Raw genomic sequence first — 22,068 nt, 5'->3', positions numbered from 1 at the left:
TTATTTTATTTTTTAAAAAAAAACAGTGATTGCCTTTTCTGGCATCTGTGAGACCTTGATTTCTGCAATTCTTGGTATATTTCATTTTCAACATAACCCATGAAGGGAAAGTGGGGGGGGGGGAATCTTGGAGGTAAAGAAATGGTATTCATTGTTAGTCTTTTCTTTCTTTCTTTTTTTTTTTTGAATAGTTTTTATTAGATTTCCAAATAAAATAAAACATACAGTGAAAGTGTGAGAACAAATGAAGTTTTTAGAAGAGAAAGTGTGGAAAGTAGACATGAAAAGAAAAAACATAAGACAGAAAGAGGAAAAAGAAAAAAGTGGGTATTCAAACCCCATACCAGGTAGGGGAAAAAACAAAAAACAAAAACCCGCTAATAATAATGAAGATAAGATATAAAATGAATGACACCAAAAGAAAAGCAAAAAACAAGAGAAAGAAAGAAAAAACTTTTTAAAGTATCTGTGTAAGAGATGGAAGTCTTTCATTTTATATCTTATCGTCTTTTCCTTCTTTCTTCACCAGGGAGATGACTCTATGGAGCTACTTCTTGGGTACCATAAAGAAACCAATAATACAGGAAGACGAAGCATTCTTTTCTAGGTCATGATCTTTCTCAATTCTTCAGGTCACCTACATAGAAGAAAAAAAGGAAAGCCAAGTGTCTGTTTTGCAATTCAACACCCATATCACTATTGATATGGAGGGGAAAGAATTTAATTGCTCGGGGTGTGCAAAGAGTTTCACTCAGAAACATCATCTACAGCAACATGCAACGACTCACACTGGGGAGAAGCCCTATGAATGCCTGGAGTGCGGAAAGAGATTCACTCACAGTAAAAATCTACGTTCCCATCAAAGGACTCACACTGGGGAGAAGCCCTATGAATGCCTGGAGTGCGGAAAGAGATTCACTCGCAGTAGAAATCTACATTCCCATCAAATGACTCACACTGGGGAAAAACCCTATACATGCCTGGAGTGTGGACAGAGGTTCATTTATAATTCAAGCCTACGTTCACATCAAAGGACTCACACTGGGGAGAAACCCTATACATGCCTGGAGTGCGGACAGAGCTTCATTCGGAATTCAGATCTATGTTTACATCGAAGGACTCACACTGGGGAGAAACCCTATACATGCCTGGAGTGTGGACAAAGCTTCACTCAGAATGCAAATCTACGTTCGCATCAAAGGACTCACACTGGGGAGAAACCCTATACGTGCCTGGAGTGTGGACAGAGCTTCACTCAGAATTCACATCTACATTCGCATCAAAGGACTCACACTGGGGAGAAACCCTATACATGCCTGGAGTGTGGACAGAGGTTCACTCGTAATTCAAGTCTACGTACGCATCAGAGAACTCACAGGGCAGAGAAGCCCTATATATGCCTGGAGTGTGGACAGAACTTCACTCATAGATCAGGTCTACGTTTACATCAAAGGACTCACACTGGGGAAAAACCCTATAAATGCTTGGAGTGTGGACAGAGCTTCACTCAGAGTTCAGGTCTACGTTCACATCAAAGGACTCACACTGGGGAGAAACCCTATAAATGCTTGGAGTGTGGACAAAGCTTCACTCATAAATCAACTCTCCGTTCACATCAAAGAACTCATACTGGGGAGAAACCCTATACATGCCTGGAGTGTGGACAGAGGTTCACTCGTAATTCAAGCCTACGTTCGCATCAGAGAACTCACACTGGGGAGAAACCTTTTGAATGCTCGGAATGTGGACAGAGTTTCACTCATAATTCAGGTCTACGTTCACATTTAAGGACTCACGATCGTGAAGTCAGGAGTCTTGTGCTCCAAAACTCTGTCAGTCTGAATTCGGAAGTCCCAGAGTAGCTTGACATGTTCATTCTCTCTAACTTTTTCCAGCTTGTGATCCCACCAGTTCTTTGTCGCAGGCAGATGGTATTTGTGGCACAAGTTCGAATTAATCATCTGAGCAACGGTGTTCTGCCTCTGCTTGTAGTCTGTCTGTGCAATCGTCTTGCAGCTGCTGAGGATGTGATCTATTGTTTCATCTGCTTCCTTGCATAGTCTACATTTGGGATCTGTTGTCGACTTTTCAATTTTGGCTTTGATGGCATTGGTTCTAATGGCTTGTTCTTGGGCTGCCAGAATCAGACCCTCCATCTCCTTTTTCAAAGTTCCATTTGTGAGCCACAGCCATGTTTTTTCTTTGTCAATTTGGCTCTCAATTTTTCCCCCGCAGAGGATGTAATCCATCCATTTTTCCTTCTCTTCTGCCTTTTGTCTCCTGTGAGGAGGAGATATCAAAGATATCAAAGAATGTATGGATGCAGCTACAATTTTCCATTCTCCAGGCAAGATGTAGCTGCATGCATACATTCTTGGATATCTTTACCTTTTACTTTCCTTAGAATATGAGATTTAGAAAGTTAGTTAGCTGCAAGAGCTTTCCTATCCAAAATGCATTTCTTTTCTTTCAGTAAATCCTTTTGAACTTATATTTTTGGCTCTGCAGTCCTGTGCCTTCCTAAGCAACAGAGGCTTATCCCAGCTCACCACACGTAAGTTTCTGCTGGTTGTGAAGTGTCCTTCTGGCACTCTGCTATATTTTTGGTGAAATCACCCCAAGAGAGGGTTGAGTTTAACCGCTCAATAGATTCCCAACAAAATTAAAGAGAAAGAAAGCCAAATTAGATCTCTCCCTGTGAATACCGAACTAAAACAACTAATAATATAAGCATCCATTCTCCTTACAGATCTGGCATCTCAAGGTATGGGCGCAGCTGGTACACAAGTTTTAATGGTGCAAAGGTGCTCCTGGCCACTGCCAACATCTGGGTTCCAGGGTCAACAATAATGAGTACAGGAACACCCCCAGACTGTGGACCTGTGTCTTCAGGCTGTAATTTCACTCCCTCTTCTGCCTTCCGCCTGACCAGGAGTGCCATTCAGTGAGCTGTATAATTTTAGCTATTTAACTTTACCAATAAATTTAAATTACTATGTCTATCATTTTCTTAATAAAAACATGTTAGCAAAAAGGAATTTAGAAGAGACTGGAAAGGCAGATAGAGCTGGGATTTAATACATAATTTAAGGTCCTTTTGGATATTGTTTTCCATCTATATGGATAAGTGAGACTCTACTGTAATAACAATATTCTTCTTCCGTTTCATCCTTTCCTCAAGGCTGGTTACAATATAGCTAAAATCATCTAAAATATTCTATAAAATGCAATAATTATTATTATTTATAAGGAATCATTATAATCCAGGTGTGATATTATAATAGGAGTGTGTGCATTAACAGATTAACTTTGGGGTAATAATAATAATAATAATAATAATAATAATAATAATAATAATAATGATTCATAAGCCCGGGTCAGGGTAAGCTCCTGACCATTAATAGTCCAGCTTGCTGTTGACCTATGCAGTTTCATCTGTCAAGTAGGAATTTAGGTACCGCCTATGCGGGGAGGCTAATTTAACTGTGCGGAAGTACTCCATCAAGGACCCAAGTCACAGTGGATGATGAAGCAGCAGCTCCCCCTGTGGCTGGAATCGAGCATACCCTCATGAAGCCAGTAGCTGGAATGTCAAATTGCCTCTGTGTCTGTCTATATGTGGTTGTCTATAAATGTCATTTGTCTAATGGCATTGATTGTTTGCTATGTATATGTACATTGTGATCCGCCCTAAGTCCCCTTTGGGGTGAGAAGGGCGGAAAATAAATACTGTAAATAAATCTATATATATAAAAGGAGAATGGTGTCGCTCCACTAGGCAAAACAACAAAACTAAAGGCCCCCCAACCTAGAAAATTGACAACACAACCCCTCATCCACGTCTCTACCTTCTTAGAAACAAACTAGACATCACCAACCTCCATGGGGCCAAAAAACCCCCCAAAACTGGAACGCACCATCTATGCATGCCCAATAGGCCAGCCCACGCGCACACAGAACAATCCACACCCCTCCCTCCAACAGCCGCTCCCGCGCACACTCCTTTTCCCTCCTCAGACACCGTCTCCATCTTCCCCACCATTCCACAGCCTAATACTTCTCAGGAGGAGCAAGGTGTGTTCAAAATGCCGCCCCTCAGGGGCCTACCCAATGAAAAAACTACTCAAACCCCACGGAACATCCCCTTTAAACTCCCCCGCCACCGGACTCACCAAACAGGTTAAGGCCCATTTTGTTTCCTCCCCTCACAACTACAAGACCTGGCTGCTCAACAAAGGATCCCCCCCCCCCAACCTCAAACAGGGAAGCACCCACCCTTTGAAGGTCCAAGGCCATTCCGTAATAATAATAATAATAATAATAATAATAATAATAATAATAACAACTTTATTTTTATACCCCGCCTCTATCTCCCCAAAGGGGACTCAGGGCAGCTTACATGGGGCCAAGCCCAAATAAAAACAATAATAATATAAAACACAACAATAGACAAGAGACATGCACAATTAAAAATTTAAACATTAACCAATAAAGTAAATGACAAAAACTTAATAAAAACATGGATTAAAATGGAGAGGTTGTAAAAATAGACTGGATAAAGTGCACCATATAAATATTGTAAACATGAGGTAACTGATAAAATGCTGCAAATTCTATGAGTAGTGGCTTATGGAGATGGAAATGTTTATCTTGGAGAAAAGGAGGCTGAGAGAAGAGGACACAGGTTATCAATGTCATTTCCTAATTGGTTCTATCATAGAAAAAAGGAAAAAGTTTATTAAACTGCAAACACTATGTTTTTGCAGGACATTGTCCGTACTCATCACTCTCTCATCTCAGGACAGAAAATAAAGATCAACACTCTGAAAACACACAAATTCCATCCAGGAAACAATCAGGGCCAGTTAACACCTCCCAACAAAGGATTCCCCCCATCCACCCACCCCCAGGCAGGGAAGCAGCCAGGCTTTCAAAGTGCAAGGCCATTCCGTACTCGTCACTCTCTCATCTCAGGACACTAAATAAAGGCCAACACTTCGAAAACACACAAATTCCAACCAGGAAACAATCAGGACCAGCTAACACCTCCTACCAAAGGATTCCTCCCCCCCCGCCCCTCAGACAGGGAAGCACCCAGGCTGAAGGACCACCTGATACATCAGCAAAAGTGGCACCAACACAACGACAGCTTAGTCGTTATTTACTGCTGATCCCAGCAGGTCTAATTACTTTATTATACAAAGATATTTATAATTACTCAGAGCCATAACTCTCCAGAGACATGGCACATCTTCTCCGCTAGGCTCGGCTGTTATCTGTACAAAGCTGTCACCTCCCGCATTCCTGAGTTCATGAGTTCCGGCCAGACAGTTCAAACGGAAGCCCTGACCTATTGGTCCTGTGGGCAATCCATCAAGCAGGCTTGTGCTTAACCCTTGTGCTGCTGGAATGCTTTGCTGGAAACACACTGTTGCAACAGCAAAAACTTGATATAACATTTCACTTTGACAACAGAAACACACTAACATGTATCCCAGTCGCTGATTGGCTCAGTAACTGTCACATCATGTTTTCTTTAGTTTGTGCGCAGCTACCCCTCTCTGGGAATGGGTAAGGGTTATGTAGTGTAAAGTGTGTGGAGAGGGTTTATAAAGACTTAGTGTATGACTACTAAAATAATGTAGAAATATTAAAATAAATATAGCGTCCCTACTTCATGGATTTTCACATTTCGCGGGTGGTCCTGGAACGGAACACCAGCGATAAGTGAGGGAACACTGTATAGTATAAAGTCCCAACATGACTGGATTCTATGTATCTCTAAACCAACTTTAATACAGTACCGACATCTATATATATAAAAGAGTGATGGCATCACGGCGACCCACAAAACAACAAAACTACAGGCCCACCAACCTTGAAATTTGACAACACAACCCATCATCCACGCCTCTAGGTTGATACAACAAAAAGAAAAGAAAAATAAAGTCCTAATTAGAGAGAGAGGAATAATTGCTTTTATCCAATTGCTGCCAGTTAGAAGGCTAAACTCCTCCAACTTGGTCTTTTAGAGTAATTAAAAACACTAAAAAATTAATACAATAAAATACTATAATAACAGAAAATAACTAAAAATAATACAAGAAAATAATAAAATATAATAAAAAGATAACATACAATAAAATTAATAAAAAATATAACGTCAAATCAAAATTACACAACAATTTTTAACCAATACCACCACCACTTTGCCACAGCAACGCGTGGCCGGGCACAGCTAGTGACTTTATATATCACTGTATTATATGGCTCTTTAATCTAACTTAAATACAATTCTGACATGAATGAATACAGTTCCGACATGACTTCAGTTAATACAGTACTGATGTGAGTTAAATTAATACAGTTCCGACGTGACCTGAATTTAATACAGTTCCAACATTACGTGAATTTCTGTACACCTTCTACCTTCTTATGCTTCTTTCCAGTACTAAACACTAACGGACAAATCTTAACTGACAAAAATAACTGCCATTTCAAAGCTAACAGGAGCCGAGGCTAAGTATGCAAATGTATTTATACCAGCTAACCAGAAATCCAAAGGTGAACCCAAATGGCACAGGATGCGTTTTCTAGGATACCACTATGATAAATTAAAATTCCACAGTTCATATAGAAAAGTGAGATTCTCAAAAATTGCATATTTCGACAAAGATGCTGATTGGGATAGACTGCCCTTGAATAAGGAGGTTCTGAAGGATGTCAGAGAAAGGACAGAAATAGGAGAATGTTCTACAATTGGAGGGGTGAAAAGAAACCTTAAACTCCTGAGAAAGGAAAGACACAAACACACACAAAACAGGTGACACCACAGAAGACACAGCAAGGTACAACACCCAAGTCTTCAATTAAGAAAGAGCAAGAAATGGAGTGGGCTAGCTGGACTGTCCACAATGGTGACTCAGCAGATTTGCCACTAGTGTACTTAAAATCCCTAGACAGGTTCAGAAGAAGAGACAGCCTAAATATCATTTTGCAACACAAGCAATTTGTCTTGCAGTGAAGAATAAAAGGGGATGAGTTCTCAGAGGGAGAATGCCTGTGTGTCACAGTGTGAAACAGAGTGAAAATGATAGTTTCAACAAGAACAAAAGTGAATGTGTAAAAAAGGAACCTATAGACCAAGTTGTTCCATGAGCAAAAAGACTGCAAAAGTTTACATGTTCGGAAAACATAGCAACCGGAAACTATCAGACTCCCAGACAGTATATATTAGATTTGGAAGAGACTTCAAAGACCATCTTGTCTGGCCACTTTCTGCCAGGAAGGAAGACACTTCCCAAGGAATTTATTTCTTGTGTCCGAAGCGAACTGAGGATACAAGTTGTAATGGATTTGCAACCGTAGAGATTTTTTTAAAAGAAAAAAAAAAACGAGACATGCCGCATTATCACAGAATATCTATATCCTACAGCACTGGAGAAATTATACTGCTTAGCCGGCATTGCACCACCTGACATCCGCCAGGAAGTACCGTGTTTCCCCGAAAATAAGACAGTGTCTTATATTAATTTTTGCTCCCAAAGATGTTCTAGGTCTTATTTTCAGGGGGTGTCTTATTTTTCCATGAAGAAGAATTCACATTTATTGTTGAACAAAAAATGACCATTTATTATATACTGTACAGTAGTTGTCATCACAAACCAGCATAACCAGACAAACTGAATCCTATCAAAAATTTCGTGTTACTACCAATATTTCCATGTACAACACTCTATGGTACATACATTTACCGATCCTACATGCTCTGGTGTCCTGTTTGGCGGTCATGCTTCCAAACAAAACCTTTGCTAGGTCTTACTTCGGGGGAGGCCTTATATTTAGCAATTCAGCAAAACCTCTACTAGGTCTTATTTTATGGGGATGTCTTATTTTAGGGGAAACAGGGTAGTAGCCAGCAATGAAAGGACCAAGGCATTGACTTCTCCGGCCCATCCCCTGTTCAGATATCAGCCAGCCAATGCCTTAAATCAAGAAATAGCTTCCTAAGATGTACAGAGATAATTGCAGGAACACCTCAGCAAGCGAGAGTCCAAAAGTGGCAGGCTAAAACCCGGAACCTTAATCAGTGGCTGAGACCGGATGAGGATGCAGAGCCAACCTTAAGAAATGGGGCTACAAAGCGGAGTCCGCGACATGCGAGTGTGGAGAAGAGCACACCACAGACCACCTGCTGCAATGCAGCCTGAGCCCTGCCACATGCACAACGGGGGACCTTCTCACAGCAACACAAGAGGCACTCCAAGTGGCCAGCTACTGGGCAAAAGACATTTAGTATTAATGCCAAGTTTTTGTCTTCTTTCCCAAGGAATGGCCATTCATCTTCTGTTTAAAGGACTCTAGAGAGGAAAAATCCACCAGACTCCTTGGCTGACTATATTGGATTTGGATGGGACTTCAAAGGTCATCTAGTCTGACACCCCCCCCCTTCTTGCGGTGCAGGAATATACAGTTTAAGCCTAGGGTGGTTGTATGTTTTCCGGGATGTATGGCTATGCTCCAGAAGTATTCTCTCCTGATGTTTCGCCCACATCTATGGCAGGAATCCTCAGAGGTTGTGAGGTGAGGATGCCTGCTATAGATGTGGGCGAAACGTCAGGAGAGAATACTTCTGCAACATGGCTATACAGCCCGGAAAACACACAACAACCCTGTGATCCTGGCCATGAAAGCCTTCAACAACACAATTTAAGCCTACCCAACAAATGGCTACCAAGACTCTGTTTACGGAATTCTGGTGAAGGAAACACCATCAGACACCTAGGCACTGCCATATATATAAATGTATATAAATGAGTGATGGCATCACGGCGACCCACAAAACAACAAAACTACAGGCCCCCCAACCTCGAAATTTGACAACACAACCCATCATCCACGCCTCTAGGTTGATACAACAAAAAGAAAAGAAAAATAAAGTCCTAATTAGAGAGAGAGCAATAATTGTTTTTATCCAATTGCTACCAGTTTAGAGGGCTAATCTCTGCCCACTTGGTCTCCTAGCAACCTACTCAGCCAAGGGACAGCCAGGGTTTAGTTAGGGGACAGGCAGATTCCACAGATTATCTAATTTGTACTGGATTATATGGCAGTGTAGACTCAAGGCCCTTCCACACAGCTATATAAGCCATTTATAATCTTATATTATCTGCTTTGCACTGGATTATCTTGACTCCACACTGCCATATAATCCACTTCAGTGTGAATTTTATACAGCTGTGAAGAAGGGGCCTCATATAATCCAGTTCTAAGCAGATAATATAAGATTATCAATATACAGTAGAGTCTTACTTATCCAAGATAAACAGGCCGGCAGTATAAGTGAATATGTTGGATAATAAGAAGGGATTCAGGAAAAGCGGATTAAACATCAAATTAGGTAATCGTTATACAAATTAAGCACCAAAACATCATATTATACAACAAATTTGACAGAAAAAGTAGTTCCATGCGCAGTAATGCTACGTAGTAATTACAGTAGAGTCTCACTTATCCAACACTCGCTTATCCAAAGTTCTGGATTATCCAACGCATTTTTGTAGTCAATGTTTTCAATATATCGTGATATTTTGGTGCTAAATTCATAAATATAGTAATTACTACATAGCATTACTGCGTATTGAACTACTTTTTCTGCCAAATTTGTTGTCTAACATGATGTTTTGGTGCTTCATTTGTAAAATCATAACCTAATTTGATATTTAATAGGCTTTTCCTTAACACCTCCTTATTATCCAACATATTTGCTTATCCAACATTCTGCCGGCCCGTTTATGTTGGATAAGTGAGACTCTACTGTACTGTATTTACAAATTTACCACTAAAATATCACAATGAATTTAAAACACTGACTACAAAAACATTTATTATGGAAAGGCAGACTGCGTTGGATAATCCAGAACATTGCATAAGCGAATTTTGGATAAGTGAGATTCAACTTTAATATGAAATAATTACTGGGATAGAATAATGCAGAACAATATAATCTCTAAAACCAGGACAGTAAATAAAGACCAACAGTCTGAAAGCAGGGAAGTTGGAAATTCCACAAAGGAAACAATCAGGGCCAGCTAACACCTCTCAAGAAAGGATTCTTCCAGAAAGGAAGCTGAGAAGGGAGTGAAGCACTGTGTATTACCAAAGTCATTATTATTACTATCATTACTATTATTGTTGTTGTTGTTGTGTTGCGGTCAACCGTGAAAATGAATACAATCTGGCTCCAAGTATTCAAAAACACTAAAATCAGAATATAAAAAACTTAATGTGGTATAATAAAACAGAACAATACAATCTCTAAAATCAGAACACTAAATAAAGAACAACACTCTGAAAACGGGAATTCCACACAGGAAACAATCAGGGCCAGCTAACACCTCCCAACAAAGAATTCCCATCATCAAAGTCTGGCAAATCCTCTGTTTTCTCAGGGCCACAGACAGTAGAAGCACATAAAATATCGCAAAGAACACCACTCTGAAAACAAGGGAATTCCAGACAAGAAACAATCAGGGCCAGCTAACACCTCCCAACAAAAAATTCACTCAGGGAGGAAACAGCCAGGCTTTAAAGCTGCAAAACCATTACATCCTAATAATTTTTCCTAATTGCAGCATTCATACATGCCTCCAACAGACAAAAAAAATCAATCAGAAATATTGTATATTCACAACCTTTAGGAAACAATATCCCCTGAAGGCGCAGCGTGTTAAAGTGCTGAGCTGCTGAACTTCTGGACTGAAAGGCCGCAGGTTTGAATTGGGGGAGTGGAGAGAGCCCCCACTGTTAGCCCCAGCTTCTGCCAACCTAGCAGTTCGAAAACATGCCAATGTGAGTAGATGAATAAGTACCTCTCCAGCGGGAAGGTAACGGCGCTCCATGCAGTCATGCCAGTGGCCACATGACTTTGGAGGAGTCTACGGACAATGCCTGCTCTGGACTTAATGTCGGGGGGGGGGGGGAAATGTTTACCCTTGACCTTAACTACCACCAATTCCTCAATACTTTATTTCCCATACCACCAGACTTCGCCACAGCAACGCGTGGCCGGGCACAGCTAGTATTTTAGATTTGGAAGCAACTTCAATGGTCATCTAGTTTGACCCTCCTGCCCTTCCTGCAATGCTGGAATATATAATGTAAACCTTCCCAACAAACGGCCACTCTAAGGAAACAAGTCCTGTTTTTCTGTAAAGGTTGAATACATTGGAGAGCTCCTTTGAATAGAAATCTATATGAATAAAAGTCAACATATTTATCCATTCATGAAACACAAAATCAAACCATGAGTACTTCCAATGCTTATCCTTCAGAGATAATTAACTTGGGGAACTAAGCTAGTTCAGAATAATACCAAAAAAGCCACTGTTTCCTCCTAACCATTTTGGAATTTAAAAAAATCACACGGCTAAATAAATTCTAGAAGTATAGACTTTGTGAAAGTCTTCCTCCTGAAATGTGGTGCCATCTCCCCATCTGTGGCGGATAATTCCCTGGAAAAGAAAACCATGGGTGACAGTGAAACTACAACTCCCATGATTATGTAGCATTGTAAGCCATAGCAGTTAAAGCAGCATGGAAGTGCATTGATTCTGGGAAGCCAGGTTCTGCAAATGCTGGGTCTCTGGAGGCATTGGAGCAGGGGGTGGATGTCCATCTGTCAAGAGGGATTTGATTGTGCTTTTCCTGCATGGCAAGAATAGAGTCGGACTGGATGCCTCTTTAATGTTTAACTATAGGGGGTTTTTTATTCGTTTTTATTGATACTTTACAAGCAATCTTGTTCAACTTATTTTTTTTCTCCAATATTGTTTTATACCTTACATTAAAAGTGGGTGAACAATGCATAGTAGCGAAAGTAGGAAAGAAAGAGAAGCAAAAACAAACAAACAAAAACAAAACAAAACAAAAAAAAACACAAAAAAAGGCAAAAGAAAAAAAAAGGGGATGGTAGATCCACCCACCACACATGAAGTCGTGCAAATAATAGAATGTTTAACCATAGGTTTTAAACTCATGTCCTCCTGTGTTTCCTGCATTTTGCTTTGTTCTGTGTGTTTTAATATATGTTCTGTGTCATATAATATATTTCATAGAAATACATGTTAATGTATGTATTTTATATTATCTTTTATGAAGTGTTTTAACAGACCTCACCACCTCTGAGGATGCCTGTCATAGATGTGGGCGAAATGTCAGGAGAGAATGCTTCTAGAACATGGCCATACAGCCCGGAAAATGCACAGCAACCCACGCTTTTAACTCTGTTGTGCTCTGCGGGGAAGAAATACAATAAAATAATAATAATAATAATAATAATAATAATAATAATTGTGCGGTTTTCTGGCATTGTATATTTTTGCCGCTTCTGTGACTGTTCATTTGGGTTTTGATGATTTCGTAGCCCACTTGTTGATGGATGTCCAGAATCAGCAGCATCCACCGCGGTCCTTTTTATCCTGGGCGACGACCGAGCCAGTATAGACTTCGTTTGGGTTTGATTCTCCATAATGCTAATGGGTTAGGTGCTCTTGGTTGTGCTCCTCAGCTGAGGCCTCTCTGGCTTGGTTGGACCTGCCGGTAGTTACACTACCGCCAGCACAGCCCTCAGTCATCACTGGAGCAGTTAAGCCCCCCCACCACGTCAAGGTGGCACCTGTCCAGGGAGGTACACAACACACCAGACATCACAGTTGTGGAAAAGAACAAGGTTTGGATCATTGATGTTGCCATCCCAGGTGACAGTCGCATAGATGAAAAACAACAGGAAAAACTCAGCCGCTATCAGGACCTCAAGATTGAACTTCAAAGACTCTGGCAGAAACCAGTACAGGTGGTCCCGGTGGTGATGGGCACACTGGGTGCTGTGCCAAAAGATCTCAGCCGGCATTTGGAAACAAGAGACATTGACAAAATCACCATCTGCCAACTGCAAAAGGCCACCCTACTGGGATCTGCACACATCATCCGAAAATACATCACACAGTCCTAGACACTTGGGAAGTGTTCGACTTGTGGTTTTGCGAAACGAAATCCAGCATATCTATCTTGTTTGCTGTGCCATACAACGTCGTTGTGTTGATAATAATAATAATAATATCCAATAAAATTTGGAGAAACCCAGGCCACGCCCCCTTCGCTTCCAATTGAAAGGGGGGAGGGAGGCGCCGACGTCACCCAGGCCACGCCCCCTTCGCTCCCAATTGGGAGGGAGGGAGGCGCCGACGTCACTTAGGCCACGCCCCCTTCGCTGCCGTCGCCATTTTTGTGAGGAAAGAAGAAAAGACAAGAAGGCGGTGAGGAAAGAGAAGGCGGCGAGGGAGCCATTTCGGTCTCTTCCAACTCGACAAAGACAGGGTGAGATGGATCGGGAATCCCTCCGCTGCCTCTCTGGCTCCTTTGCGCTGCAGGCAGGTCTGGACCACGGCGCCGAAAGGCACCCAGGGGAGAGAGCGGGGAGGGAGGCCTTTCCCTCAGGCGAAGCCTCCGCTTTCCTGAGGGATTTTCCCCCTGAAGGCCAGGCCTCGAGGGAGAGAGAGATCCGGGCCCTTCTGGGGTCTTCTTGCAGAGGCTGCATTCCGCTTCAGTTTTCAGCGTGGATTTCAAACTCTGTGCCTTGTGTTGTTGTATGTTTTCCGGGCTGTATGGCCATGTTCTAGAAGTATTCTCTCCTGACGTTTCGCCCACATCTGTGGCAGGCATCCTCAGAGGTTGTGAGGTATGGAGAAACTAAGCAAGGAAGGTTTATGTATATCTGTGGGAAGTCCAGGGTGGGGGAAGAACTCTTGTCAGTTGGAGGCCAGCGTGAATGTTGCAGTTAACGATACAGTAGAGCAGGGGTCCTCAAACTTTTTAAGCAGAGTCCACAGTCCCTCAGAGTGTTGGGAGGCCGGACTATAGTTTGAAAACAAATACAGTAGAGTCTCACTTATCCAAGCTAAACGGGCCAGCAGAAGCTTAAGTGAATATCTTGGATAATAAGGAGGGATTAAGGAAAAGCCTGTTAAACATCAAATTAGGTTATGATTTTACAAATTAAGCACCAAAACATCATGTGATACAACAAATTTGACAGAAAAAGTAGTTCAATACGCAGTAATGTTATGTTGTAATTACTGTATTAACGAATTTAGCACCAAAATATCACGATATATTGAAAACATTGACTACAAAAATGGCTTGGATAATCCAGAAGCTTGGATAAGCGAGACTCTACTGTACGAACAAATTCCAATGCACACTGCATATGTCTTATTTGTAGTGCAAAAAAAAAAAAGCCAACTAAATGTTATGGTTTGCAAAGGTACTGTGCTATATTTGAGTGTTAACTGGAAAATGAAGTGCATGACGCTGGTTGGCTGAGCCTGCAAAGACCTGGGAATTTGATTTGAAACTGTTTCTGTTCTGCTGCTGGAGAACCAGTCTGACCAGGTTTTTGTTCAGTGTGAGTCTGTGTGCTGACTGAGTACTGCCTGGGGAAGATGGCTCTGTACTCAGAGAGTCCTTGCTATTTCTGAGGCCTTGTTTGCTGCTGGGAAAAGAGGATGAAGAAGCAGGACTGTATTTATTATTTATTTATTTGTTTATTTATTTATTATTTACAACATTTATATCCCGCCCTTCTCACCCGAAGGGACTCAGGGCGGCGTACAAATTGGCAACAATTCAATGCCTGCACATAATTAAAACAGCAATGAAAATCCAATAAAACAATATAAAAATATAAAACATATGATTACAATCCATTCCTCCAAAATCCTCGTGCTGTAGCCGTAAATCAGTCCGGGGTCGTCTTTTATCATTTAATCTTTGAAAGCCTGGGCACATAGCCATGTTTTCAGGGCTTTTCTAAAACTCAGAAGGGTTGGGGCGTGCCGTATTTCTCTGGGGAAGGTGTTCCACAGCCGGGGAGCCACCACCGAGAAGGCCCTGTCCCTCGTCCCTCGTCCCCACCAGCCGTGCCTGTGAGGCAGGCGGGACCGAGAGCAGGGCCTCTCCAGATGACCTTAGGGATCTTCCTGGCTCATAGGAGGAGATACGTTCGGACAAGTAGATTGGGCCAGAACCGTTTAGGGCTTTATAGGTCAAGACCAGCACTTTGAATTGGGCTCGGTAGCATATCAGCAGCCAGTGGAGCTGGCTTAACAAGGGGGTGGTATGCTCCCTGTAAGCTGCCCCAGTTATTAATCTGGCTGCCGCCCATTGTACTAGTTGGAGCTTCCGGGCCGTCTTCAAAGGCAACCCCACATAGAGAGCGTTGCAGTAGTCCAAACGAGCTGTAACCAGAGCGTGGACCACCGTGGCCAAGTCAGACCTCCCAAGGAACGGGCGCAGCTGGCGCACAAGTCTTAGTTGTGCGAAGGCTCCCCTGGCCACCGCCGAGACCTGGGGCTCCAGGCTCAGTGATGAGTCCAGGAGAACCCCCAGACTGTGAACCTGTGTCTTCAGGGGGAGTGTTGTAACCCTATTCCCTGTTCGACCCTACGACTGACCAGGAGGACCTCTGTCTTGTCTGGATTCAGTTTCAATTTGTTCACCCTCATCCAGTCCGACACAGCAGCCAGTCACCGGTTCAGGACCTGGACAGCCTCCTTGATGTTGAACAATATGGGGGACAGTACTGAACCCTGCGGGACCCCACAAGTCAATGAAATTATTATTGTTGTGTTTATTATTGTATTGTTGAAGGCTTTCATGGTGGAATCACTGGATTGCTGTGAGTTTTTTCAGCTATATGAACAAAGTGTTTCAAGCAGCATTTTCTCCTGATGTTTTGCCTGCATCTGCGGTTAGCATCTTAAGAGATCTGATGATAGTCAAGCATGTGGATATATCTATATATATAAAAGAGTGATGGAATCGCGGCACCGAGCAAAGCAACTAAACTACGGGGCCCCCAATCTCGAAATTGGACAACACAACCCATCATCCACGCCTTAAGGTTGAAACAACACAAAATCACTTTACGCACCTCCACATGGAGAGAACCCACAACGCCCCATCGGGAGCCGTGCCCGGGAGGGAAAAGAGAAGCCCTCATGGCCGCCGGCAACAGGGAAGGCAGGCAATGGGAAAAAGCTGTCCCCCGGGTCCTAGAGCCCACCCATCATCCGAATCATTTATCTCCACTCCAACCTTCTACAATATCCAACCCATTTTAATACTCTATATTTTAAATATATGCTATGAACCATGACAATCAACACAATCTCTCTCCTAATATTTTAACAAGCTTAAAATCACAACACCAAATAAAAAACAACACTCTTAAAACACGGGAATGCCAGGCACTAAACAATCAGGGCCAGCTAACACCTCCCACGATCTGCCATGCAGGACACAATCCAAGCACTCCCAACAGATGGCCACCCAGCCTCTCAATAATAATAATAATAATAACAACAACAACATCATCATACAATCCTAAGGTTTGCACAGGCTGACTATTTCTGTGGCCCTTACATGTCACATCTCTTTTTATGTTTGGAACCTTTAGAGCAGGGGTCCTCAAACTTTTTAAGTGGAGGGCCAGTTCATGGTCCCTCAGATTGTTGAGGGGCTGAATTATCATTTTAAAAAAACCGAACAAATTCCTATGCACACTGCACATATCTTATTTGTAGTGTAATCCTCCCCCCAAAAAACAACAATTATTTATTTATTTATATGTTACATTTATACCCCACCCTCTCTCACCCCAAAGGGAACTCAGAGCGGCTTACAAGTTGTATGTACATACAATATATTATATTATTAGCATAGTACAATATTAGCATTATATATTAATATATTGTACTATATCACTATACCGTAATATTATTAGTAATATTACAGTACATTTAATATATAATATACAATTTATATTATTATATTATACAATACTATTATATTGTATTATTATTATTAGCCACCCTGAGTCCCCTATTGGATGAGAACGACGGGGGTAGAAATACTGCAATAAATAAATAAATAAATACGTTATTATCAATATTATATGTATACACAATATATTACATTATTACCATAGAACAATATTAGTAAATGAAAGAACAATACAATATTTAAAAATAAAAACAATTTTAACCAACATACTGTAAATCTTTCAGGATTTCAATGGGAAGTGTGAGCCTGCTTCTGGCCAATGAGATAGTCAAGTTAAGTAGGACTGTTGTGTTGTTGTTGTGAGCCTTCAAGTCATTTCAGACTTTGGGCGAGCCTAAGTCTAAAACTTAGGGCGGGGGCCAGGTAAATGACCTTGGAGGGCCACATCCGGCCCCCAGGCCTTAGTTTGGGGACCCCTGCTTTAGAGTGTTTCCTTATCTTTTTCACATAGAAAGAAGATAGCTGTATACTCAGAGAAGCCTGACTATTTCTTTGGCCCTGACATGTCACATCTCTTTTTATGTTTGGAACCTTTAGAGTGTTTCCTTATCTTTTTCACATAGAAAGAAGATAGCTGTATACTCAGAGAGGCCTGACTATTTCCGTGGCCCTGACATGTCACATCTCTTTTTATGTTTGGAACCTTTACAGTGTTTGCTTATCTTTTTCACATAGAAAGAAGATAGCTGTATACTCAGAGAGGCCTGACTCTACTGTACATACTAAACATAAAGACAACCATACAACAGACATTCAATACCACCACTAACTCAAATTTCTCACCAACACCACCAGACAACGCCACAGCAACGCGTGGCCAGGCACAGCTAGTGTGTATGTATGTGTATATATATATATGTGTGTGTGTGTGTGTGTGTGTGTATATATATATATATATATACACATACATACATACAGTAGAGTCTCACTTATCCAACATAAACAGGCCGGCAGAATGTTGGATAAGGGAATATGTTGGATAATAAGGAGGCATTAAGGAAAAGCCTATTAAATATCAAATTAGGTTATGGTTTTACAAATTAAGCACCAAAACATCATGGTAGACAACAAATTTGGCAGAAAAAGTAGTTCAATACGCAGTAATGCTATGTAGTAATTACTGTATTTATGAATTTAGCGCCAAAATATCACGATATATTGAAAACATTGACTACAAAAATGTGTTGGATAATCCAGAACGTTGGATAAGCGAGTGTTGGATAAGTGAGACTCTACTGTATATATACACACACACACACACACATACGTACATAGCATACATACCCTTTGGCCTTTAGAACTCAGTTTAGATGGTTCAATTCACAATACCTGTCAGCATGATCTACCAGGGCTTTAATTGTACTTTTTTTTGACCTGGGTGATGGTTGGAGATTTTACATAGGTATTTATGAATGTGTCTAGGTTTTCTGTAAACTATGTAGCTCAAATATTGATTTGGTTCTTCTTCTCAATGGCTCCAAATGGTGAAAGTGTCATCCACATATCGGAACCAAATTGTGGGCTTTTTTGGTGCTAGTTTCTCAAAGTGTTCCATGTTAATACACACACACACACACAGAGGTAAAAATGAAATTATTGTTTGTTTATTTCCCGTGTTAGAAGCGAACCAAGGGTACAAGTTGTACTGGATTTGCAAACATAGAGATTTTTAAAGAAAAAAACCTTGGTATTAATACTAAATGTCTTTTGCCCAGTAGCTGGCCACTTGGAGTGCCTGTGGTGTTGCTGTGAGAAGGCCCTCCATTATGCATGTAGCAGGGCTCAGAATGCATTGCAGTAGGTGGTCTGTGGTTTGCTCTTCTCCACTTTGTAGCCCCATTTCTTAAGTCTGTTCAGTGCCTTCCAAGTCGCCCAGTCTTCTATGTGCCTAGGGGGGTCTATCATCTGGCGTCAGCCACTGATTAAGGTTCCGGGTTTTAGCCGGCCACTTTTGGACTCTTGCTTGCTGAGGTGTTCCTGCGAGTATCTCTGTAGATCTTAGAAAGCTATTTGTTGATTTAAGACGTTGTCGTGCTGGCTGATATCCGAACAGGGGATGGGCCGGATATGTCAGTTGTTATTGTTGTTATTATTATATATAGTATGACACAGCAAACGAGAGATATATGCTGGATTTCGTATTACAAAATCACAAGTCGAACACTACCCAAGTGTTTAGGACTGTGTGATGTATTTTCGGATGATGCGTGCAGATCCCAATAAGGTGGCCATTTGCAGTTGACATTTTGTCAATGTTTATTGTTTCCAAATGTCAGCTGAGATCTTTTGAATAGCGCCCAGCGTGCTGATTACTACCAGAACCACCTATATTGGTTTATGCCAGAGCCTTTGCAGTTCGATTTTGAGGTCCCGATAGCGGCTGAGTTTTTCCTGTTGTTTTTCATCAATTTGACTGTCACCTAGTATGGCGACATCAATAATCCAAACTTTTTTTCTTTTCCACAACCGTGAGGTCTGGTGTGTTGTGTTCCAAAACTTTGTCAGTCTGGATTCGGAAGTCCCATAGTATTTTTGCGTGTCCATTTTTCATTACCTTTGCAGGTTTGTGATCCCGCCAGTTCTTTATTGCAGGGAGGTGGTACTTGTGGCATAAGTTCTCGTGAATCATTTGGGCCACATACCCTGTTTCCCTGAAAATAAGACTTTCCCAGAAAATAAGACCTAGTAGAGGTTTTGCTGAATTGCTAAATATAAGGCCTCCTCCGAAAGTAAGACCTAGCAAAGTTTTTGTTTGGAAGCATGCAGGATTGGTAAATGTACATACCATAGATTGTTGTACATGGAAATAAAGGTAGCAACAAGAAATAATATTAATAATAATAATAATATAATCACTTTATTCTTGTATCCCACCTCCAGCTCCCAGAAGGGACTCAGGGCAGCTTACACAGGGACAAGCCCAACAACAACATGAATTTACATACGAACAGAAATTTAAAACAGTAATTTAAAAACAGTATAGCAATAAAATATAATATAGAAATTCTTGAAAGGATTCACAGTTTGGTAATGCTGGTTTGTGATGACAACTACTGTACAGTAGATAATACATTTTCATTTTTTTTTAATTCAACCATGAATGTGAATTTGTCTTTGTGGAAAAATAATACATCCACTGAAAATAAGACCTAGTGCCTCTTTGGGAGCAAAAATTAATATAAGACACTGTCTTATTTTCGGGGAAACAGGGTAGTTGTGTCTCTGTTTGTAGTCAGTCTGTGCGATTTTCTTACAGCAGCTGAGGATATGATCCATGGTTTCGTCAGCTTCCTTGCACAGTCTGCATTTTGGGTCATCGGATGATTTTTCGACCTTGGCCTTAATTGCATTTGTTCTGATGGCTTGCTCCTGGGCTGCAAGAATCAGGCCTGGCCGGAATGTCCCAAGCTCCCTCCCAGCCCTTTCCTCACATCCAATCTGCCCACCCTGCCCACTCGTCAAGCCAACTCCCACTCCCAATACCCAAACCCTCTCCTCTACCACTCACCACACCCTAACCCTCCCTGCCCACTGCCTGAACCCAAGAGCCCAAGACCCAAACGAAAATGAAATGCAAAGATACAAAACAGGGGAGGCCTGGCTCAACAGCCTCCCCCATACATATGAAAAAGATGTTGGAGTCCTCATGGACAACAAGTTAAACATGAGCCAACAATGTGATGTGGCAGCTAAAAAAGCCAATGGGATTTTGGCCTGCATAAATAGGAGTCTAGTGTCTAGATCCAGGGAAGTTGTGCTATTCTGCCTTGGTCAGACCACACCTGGAATACTGTGTCCAATTCTGGGCACTGCAATTTAAAGGGGATGTTGACAAGCTGGAATGTGTCCAGAGGAGGGTGACTAAAATGTTCCAAGGTTCCGGAAAACAAGACCTATGAGGAGTGGCTTAAAGAACTGGGCATGTTTAGCCTGCAGAAGAGAAGGCTGAGAGGAGACATGGTGAGAGCCATGTATAAATATGTGAGGGGAAGTCATAGGGAGGAGGGAGCAAGAATGTTTTCTGCTGTCCTGGAGACAAGGATGTGGAACAATGGCTTTAAATTACAGGAAAGGAGATTCCACTTGAACATTAGGAAGAACTTCCTAACTGTGAGAGCTGTTCAGCAGTGGAATTCTGTGGTGGAGGCTCTTTCTTTCAAAGTTTTTAAGCAGAGGCTGGATGGCCATCTGTCAGGGGTGCTTTGAATACAATTTCCTGCTTCTTGGCAGAATGGGGTAGCCCATGAGGTCTCTTCCCATTTTATGATTCTATGATTCTAAGACCCCTCCCTGCCAGATCCCCACACCCAACCTCCTCCGTGCCAATTCCCACTAACCATGGCCAAGCCCCCTCCCTGCCAATTGTCCAAGCCCAAGTCACCCTCCCTGCCCAATCTGCATGCCCAAGCTCCTTTCCTGCGCCCAATCATCCTCTCTGCCCACTCCCAACACCCAAAACCTCTCCCTGCATACTCCCCATGATCAAGCCCCCTCCCTTCCTGCTTCCCACACCCAAACCTCCTTACTGCCTGCTCCCCATGCCCAAGGCGCTCCCCACGCCCAAGCCCCCTCCTGCCCATTACGCATTCCCAAGCCCCCTCCCTGTCTACTCCCTGCGCCCAAGCCACACTTCCTGCCCACTCCCCATGCCTAAGCCCCCTCCCTAGCTACTCCCCAAACTGAAGCCCCATCCCTTATGGCTCCCAACATCCAAGCCCCTTCCCAGCCCACTTGCCATTCCAAGCCCCCTCCCTTCTGACTCCCAGTTACCAAGTTCTCTCCATTCCCACTCCCCATGCCCAAGCCCCCTCCATTGCCACGCCCAAGCCCTCTCCCTTCCAGTGCCCATACCCAAGCCTCCTCCCTTCCTACTCCTCATGCCCAAGCTCCCTCCCTGCCCCCTCCCCACGCTGAGCCCCCTCCTTGCCCATTCTCCGCACCCAAGCCAACTGCCCTGCCCAATCCCCATGCCCTAGCTCCCTTCATGCCCACTCCCCACGCCTAAACCCCCTCTCTTGCCATTCCCCACACCCAAGCCTACTCCCTGCACTCAAGTCACCCTCCCTGCCCAGGCCTCACATCCAAGACCCCTCACTTACCATGCCTAGTCCTGTCCCTGCCATAATCCCTTACCCACTCCCCAAGCCCCCTCCCTTCGCACTCCCA

At 42.4% G+C, this 22,068-nt stretch overlaps 2 protein-coding genes across 5 annotated transcripts in view; both read left to right on the top strand.

Moving 5' to 3' along the window:
• LOC134295667 (zinc finger protein 850-like) overlaps positions 1-22,068 on the top strand; it is a 74,293-nt gene that overhangs the window by 23,179 nt on the left and 29,046 nt on the right. Inside the window, exon 3 of the mRNA XM_062968793.1 lies at positions 775-13,377. Coding sequence (XP_062824863.1) covers positions 775-1,862 — 1,088 coding nt within the window. The 3' untranslated portion in view covers positions 1,863-13,377. The remainder of the gene's footprint in view (positions 1-774; positions 13,378-22,068) is intronic.
• The window catches only part of LOC103282701 (zinc finger protein 420), a 55,639-nt gene that overhangs the window by 4,525 nt on the left and 29,046 nt on the right, over positions 1-22,068 (top strand). For 3 of the 4 annotated variants that reach the window (XM_062968790.1, XM_062968791.1, XM_062968788.1), the window contains exon 1: positions 13,262-13,377. The exons of the other annotated variant lie outside the window; for it this stretch is intronic. The gene's annotated coding sequence lies outside the window, so the exon portion shown is untranslated. Of the gene's footprint in view, positions 1-13,261; positions 13,378-22,068 lie in introns of those variants that run through there. 4 annotated transcript variants of the gene reach the window in all.

The sequence above is a fragment of the Anolis carolinensis genome, chromosome 1 (genome assembly GCF_035594765.1).
Source record: "Anolis carolinensis isolate JA03-04 chromosome 1, rAnoCar3.1.pri, whole genome shotgun sequence".
Taxonomy (NCBI): domain Eukaryota; kingdom Metazoa; phylum Chordata; class Lepidosauria; order Squamata; family Dactyloidae; genus Anolis; species Anolis carolinensis.
The sequence above is the reverse complement of the archived record's forward strand: the minus strand, read 5'-3'. Positions and strand labels throughout refer to the sequence as shown.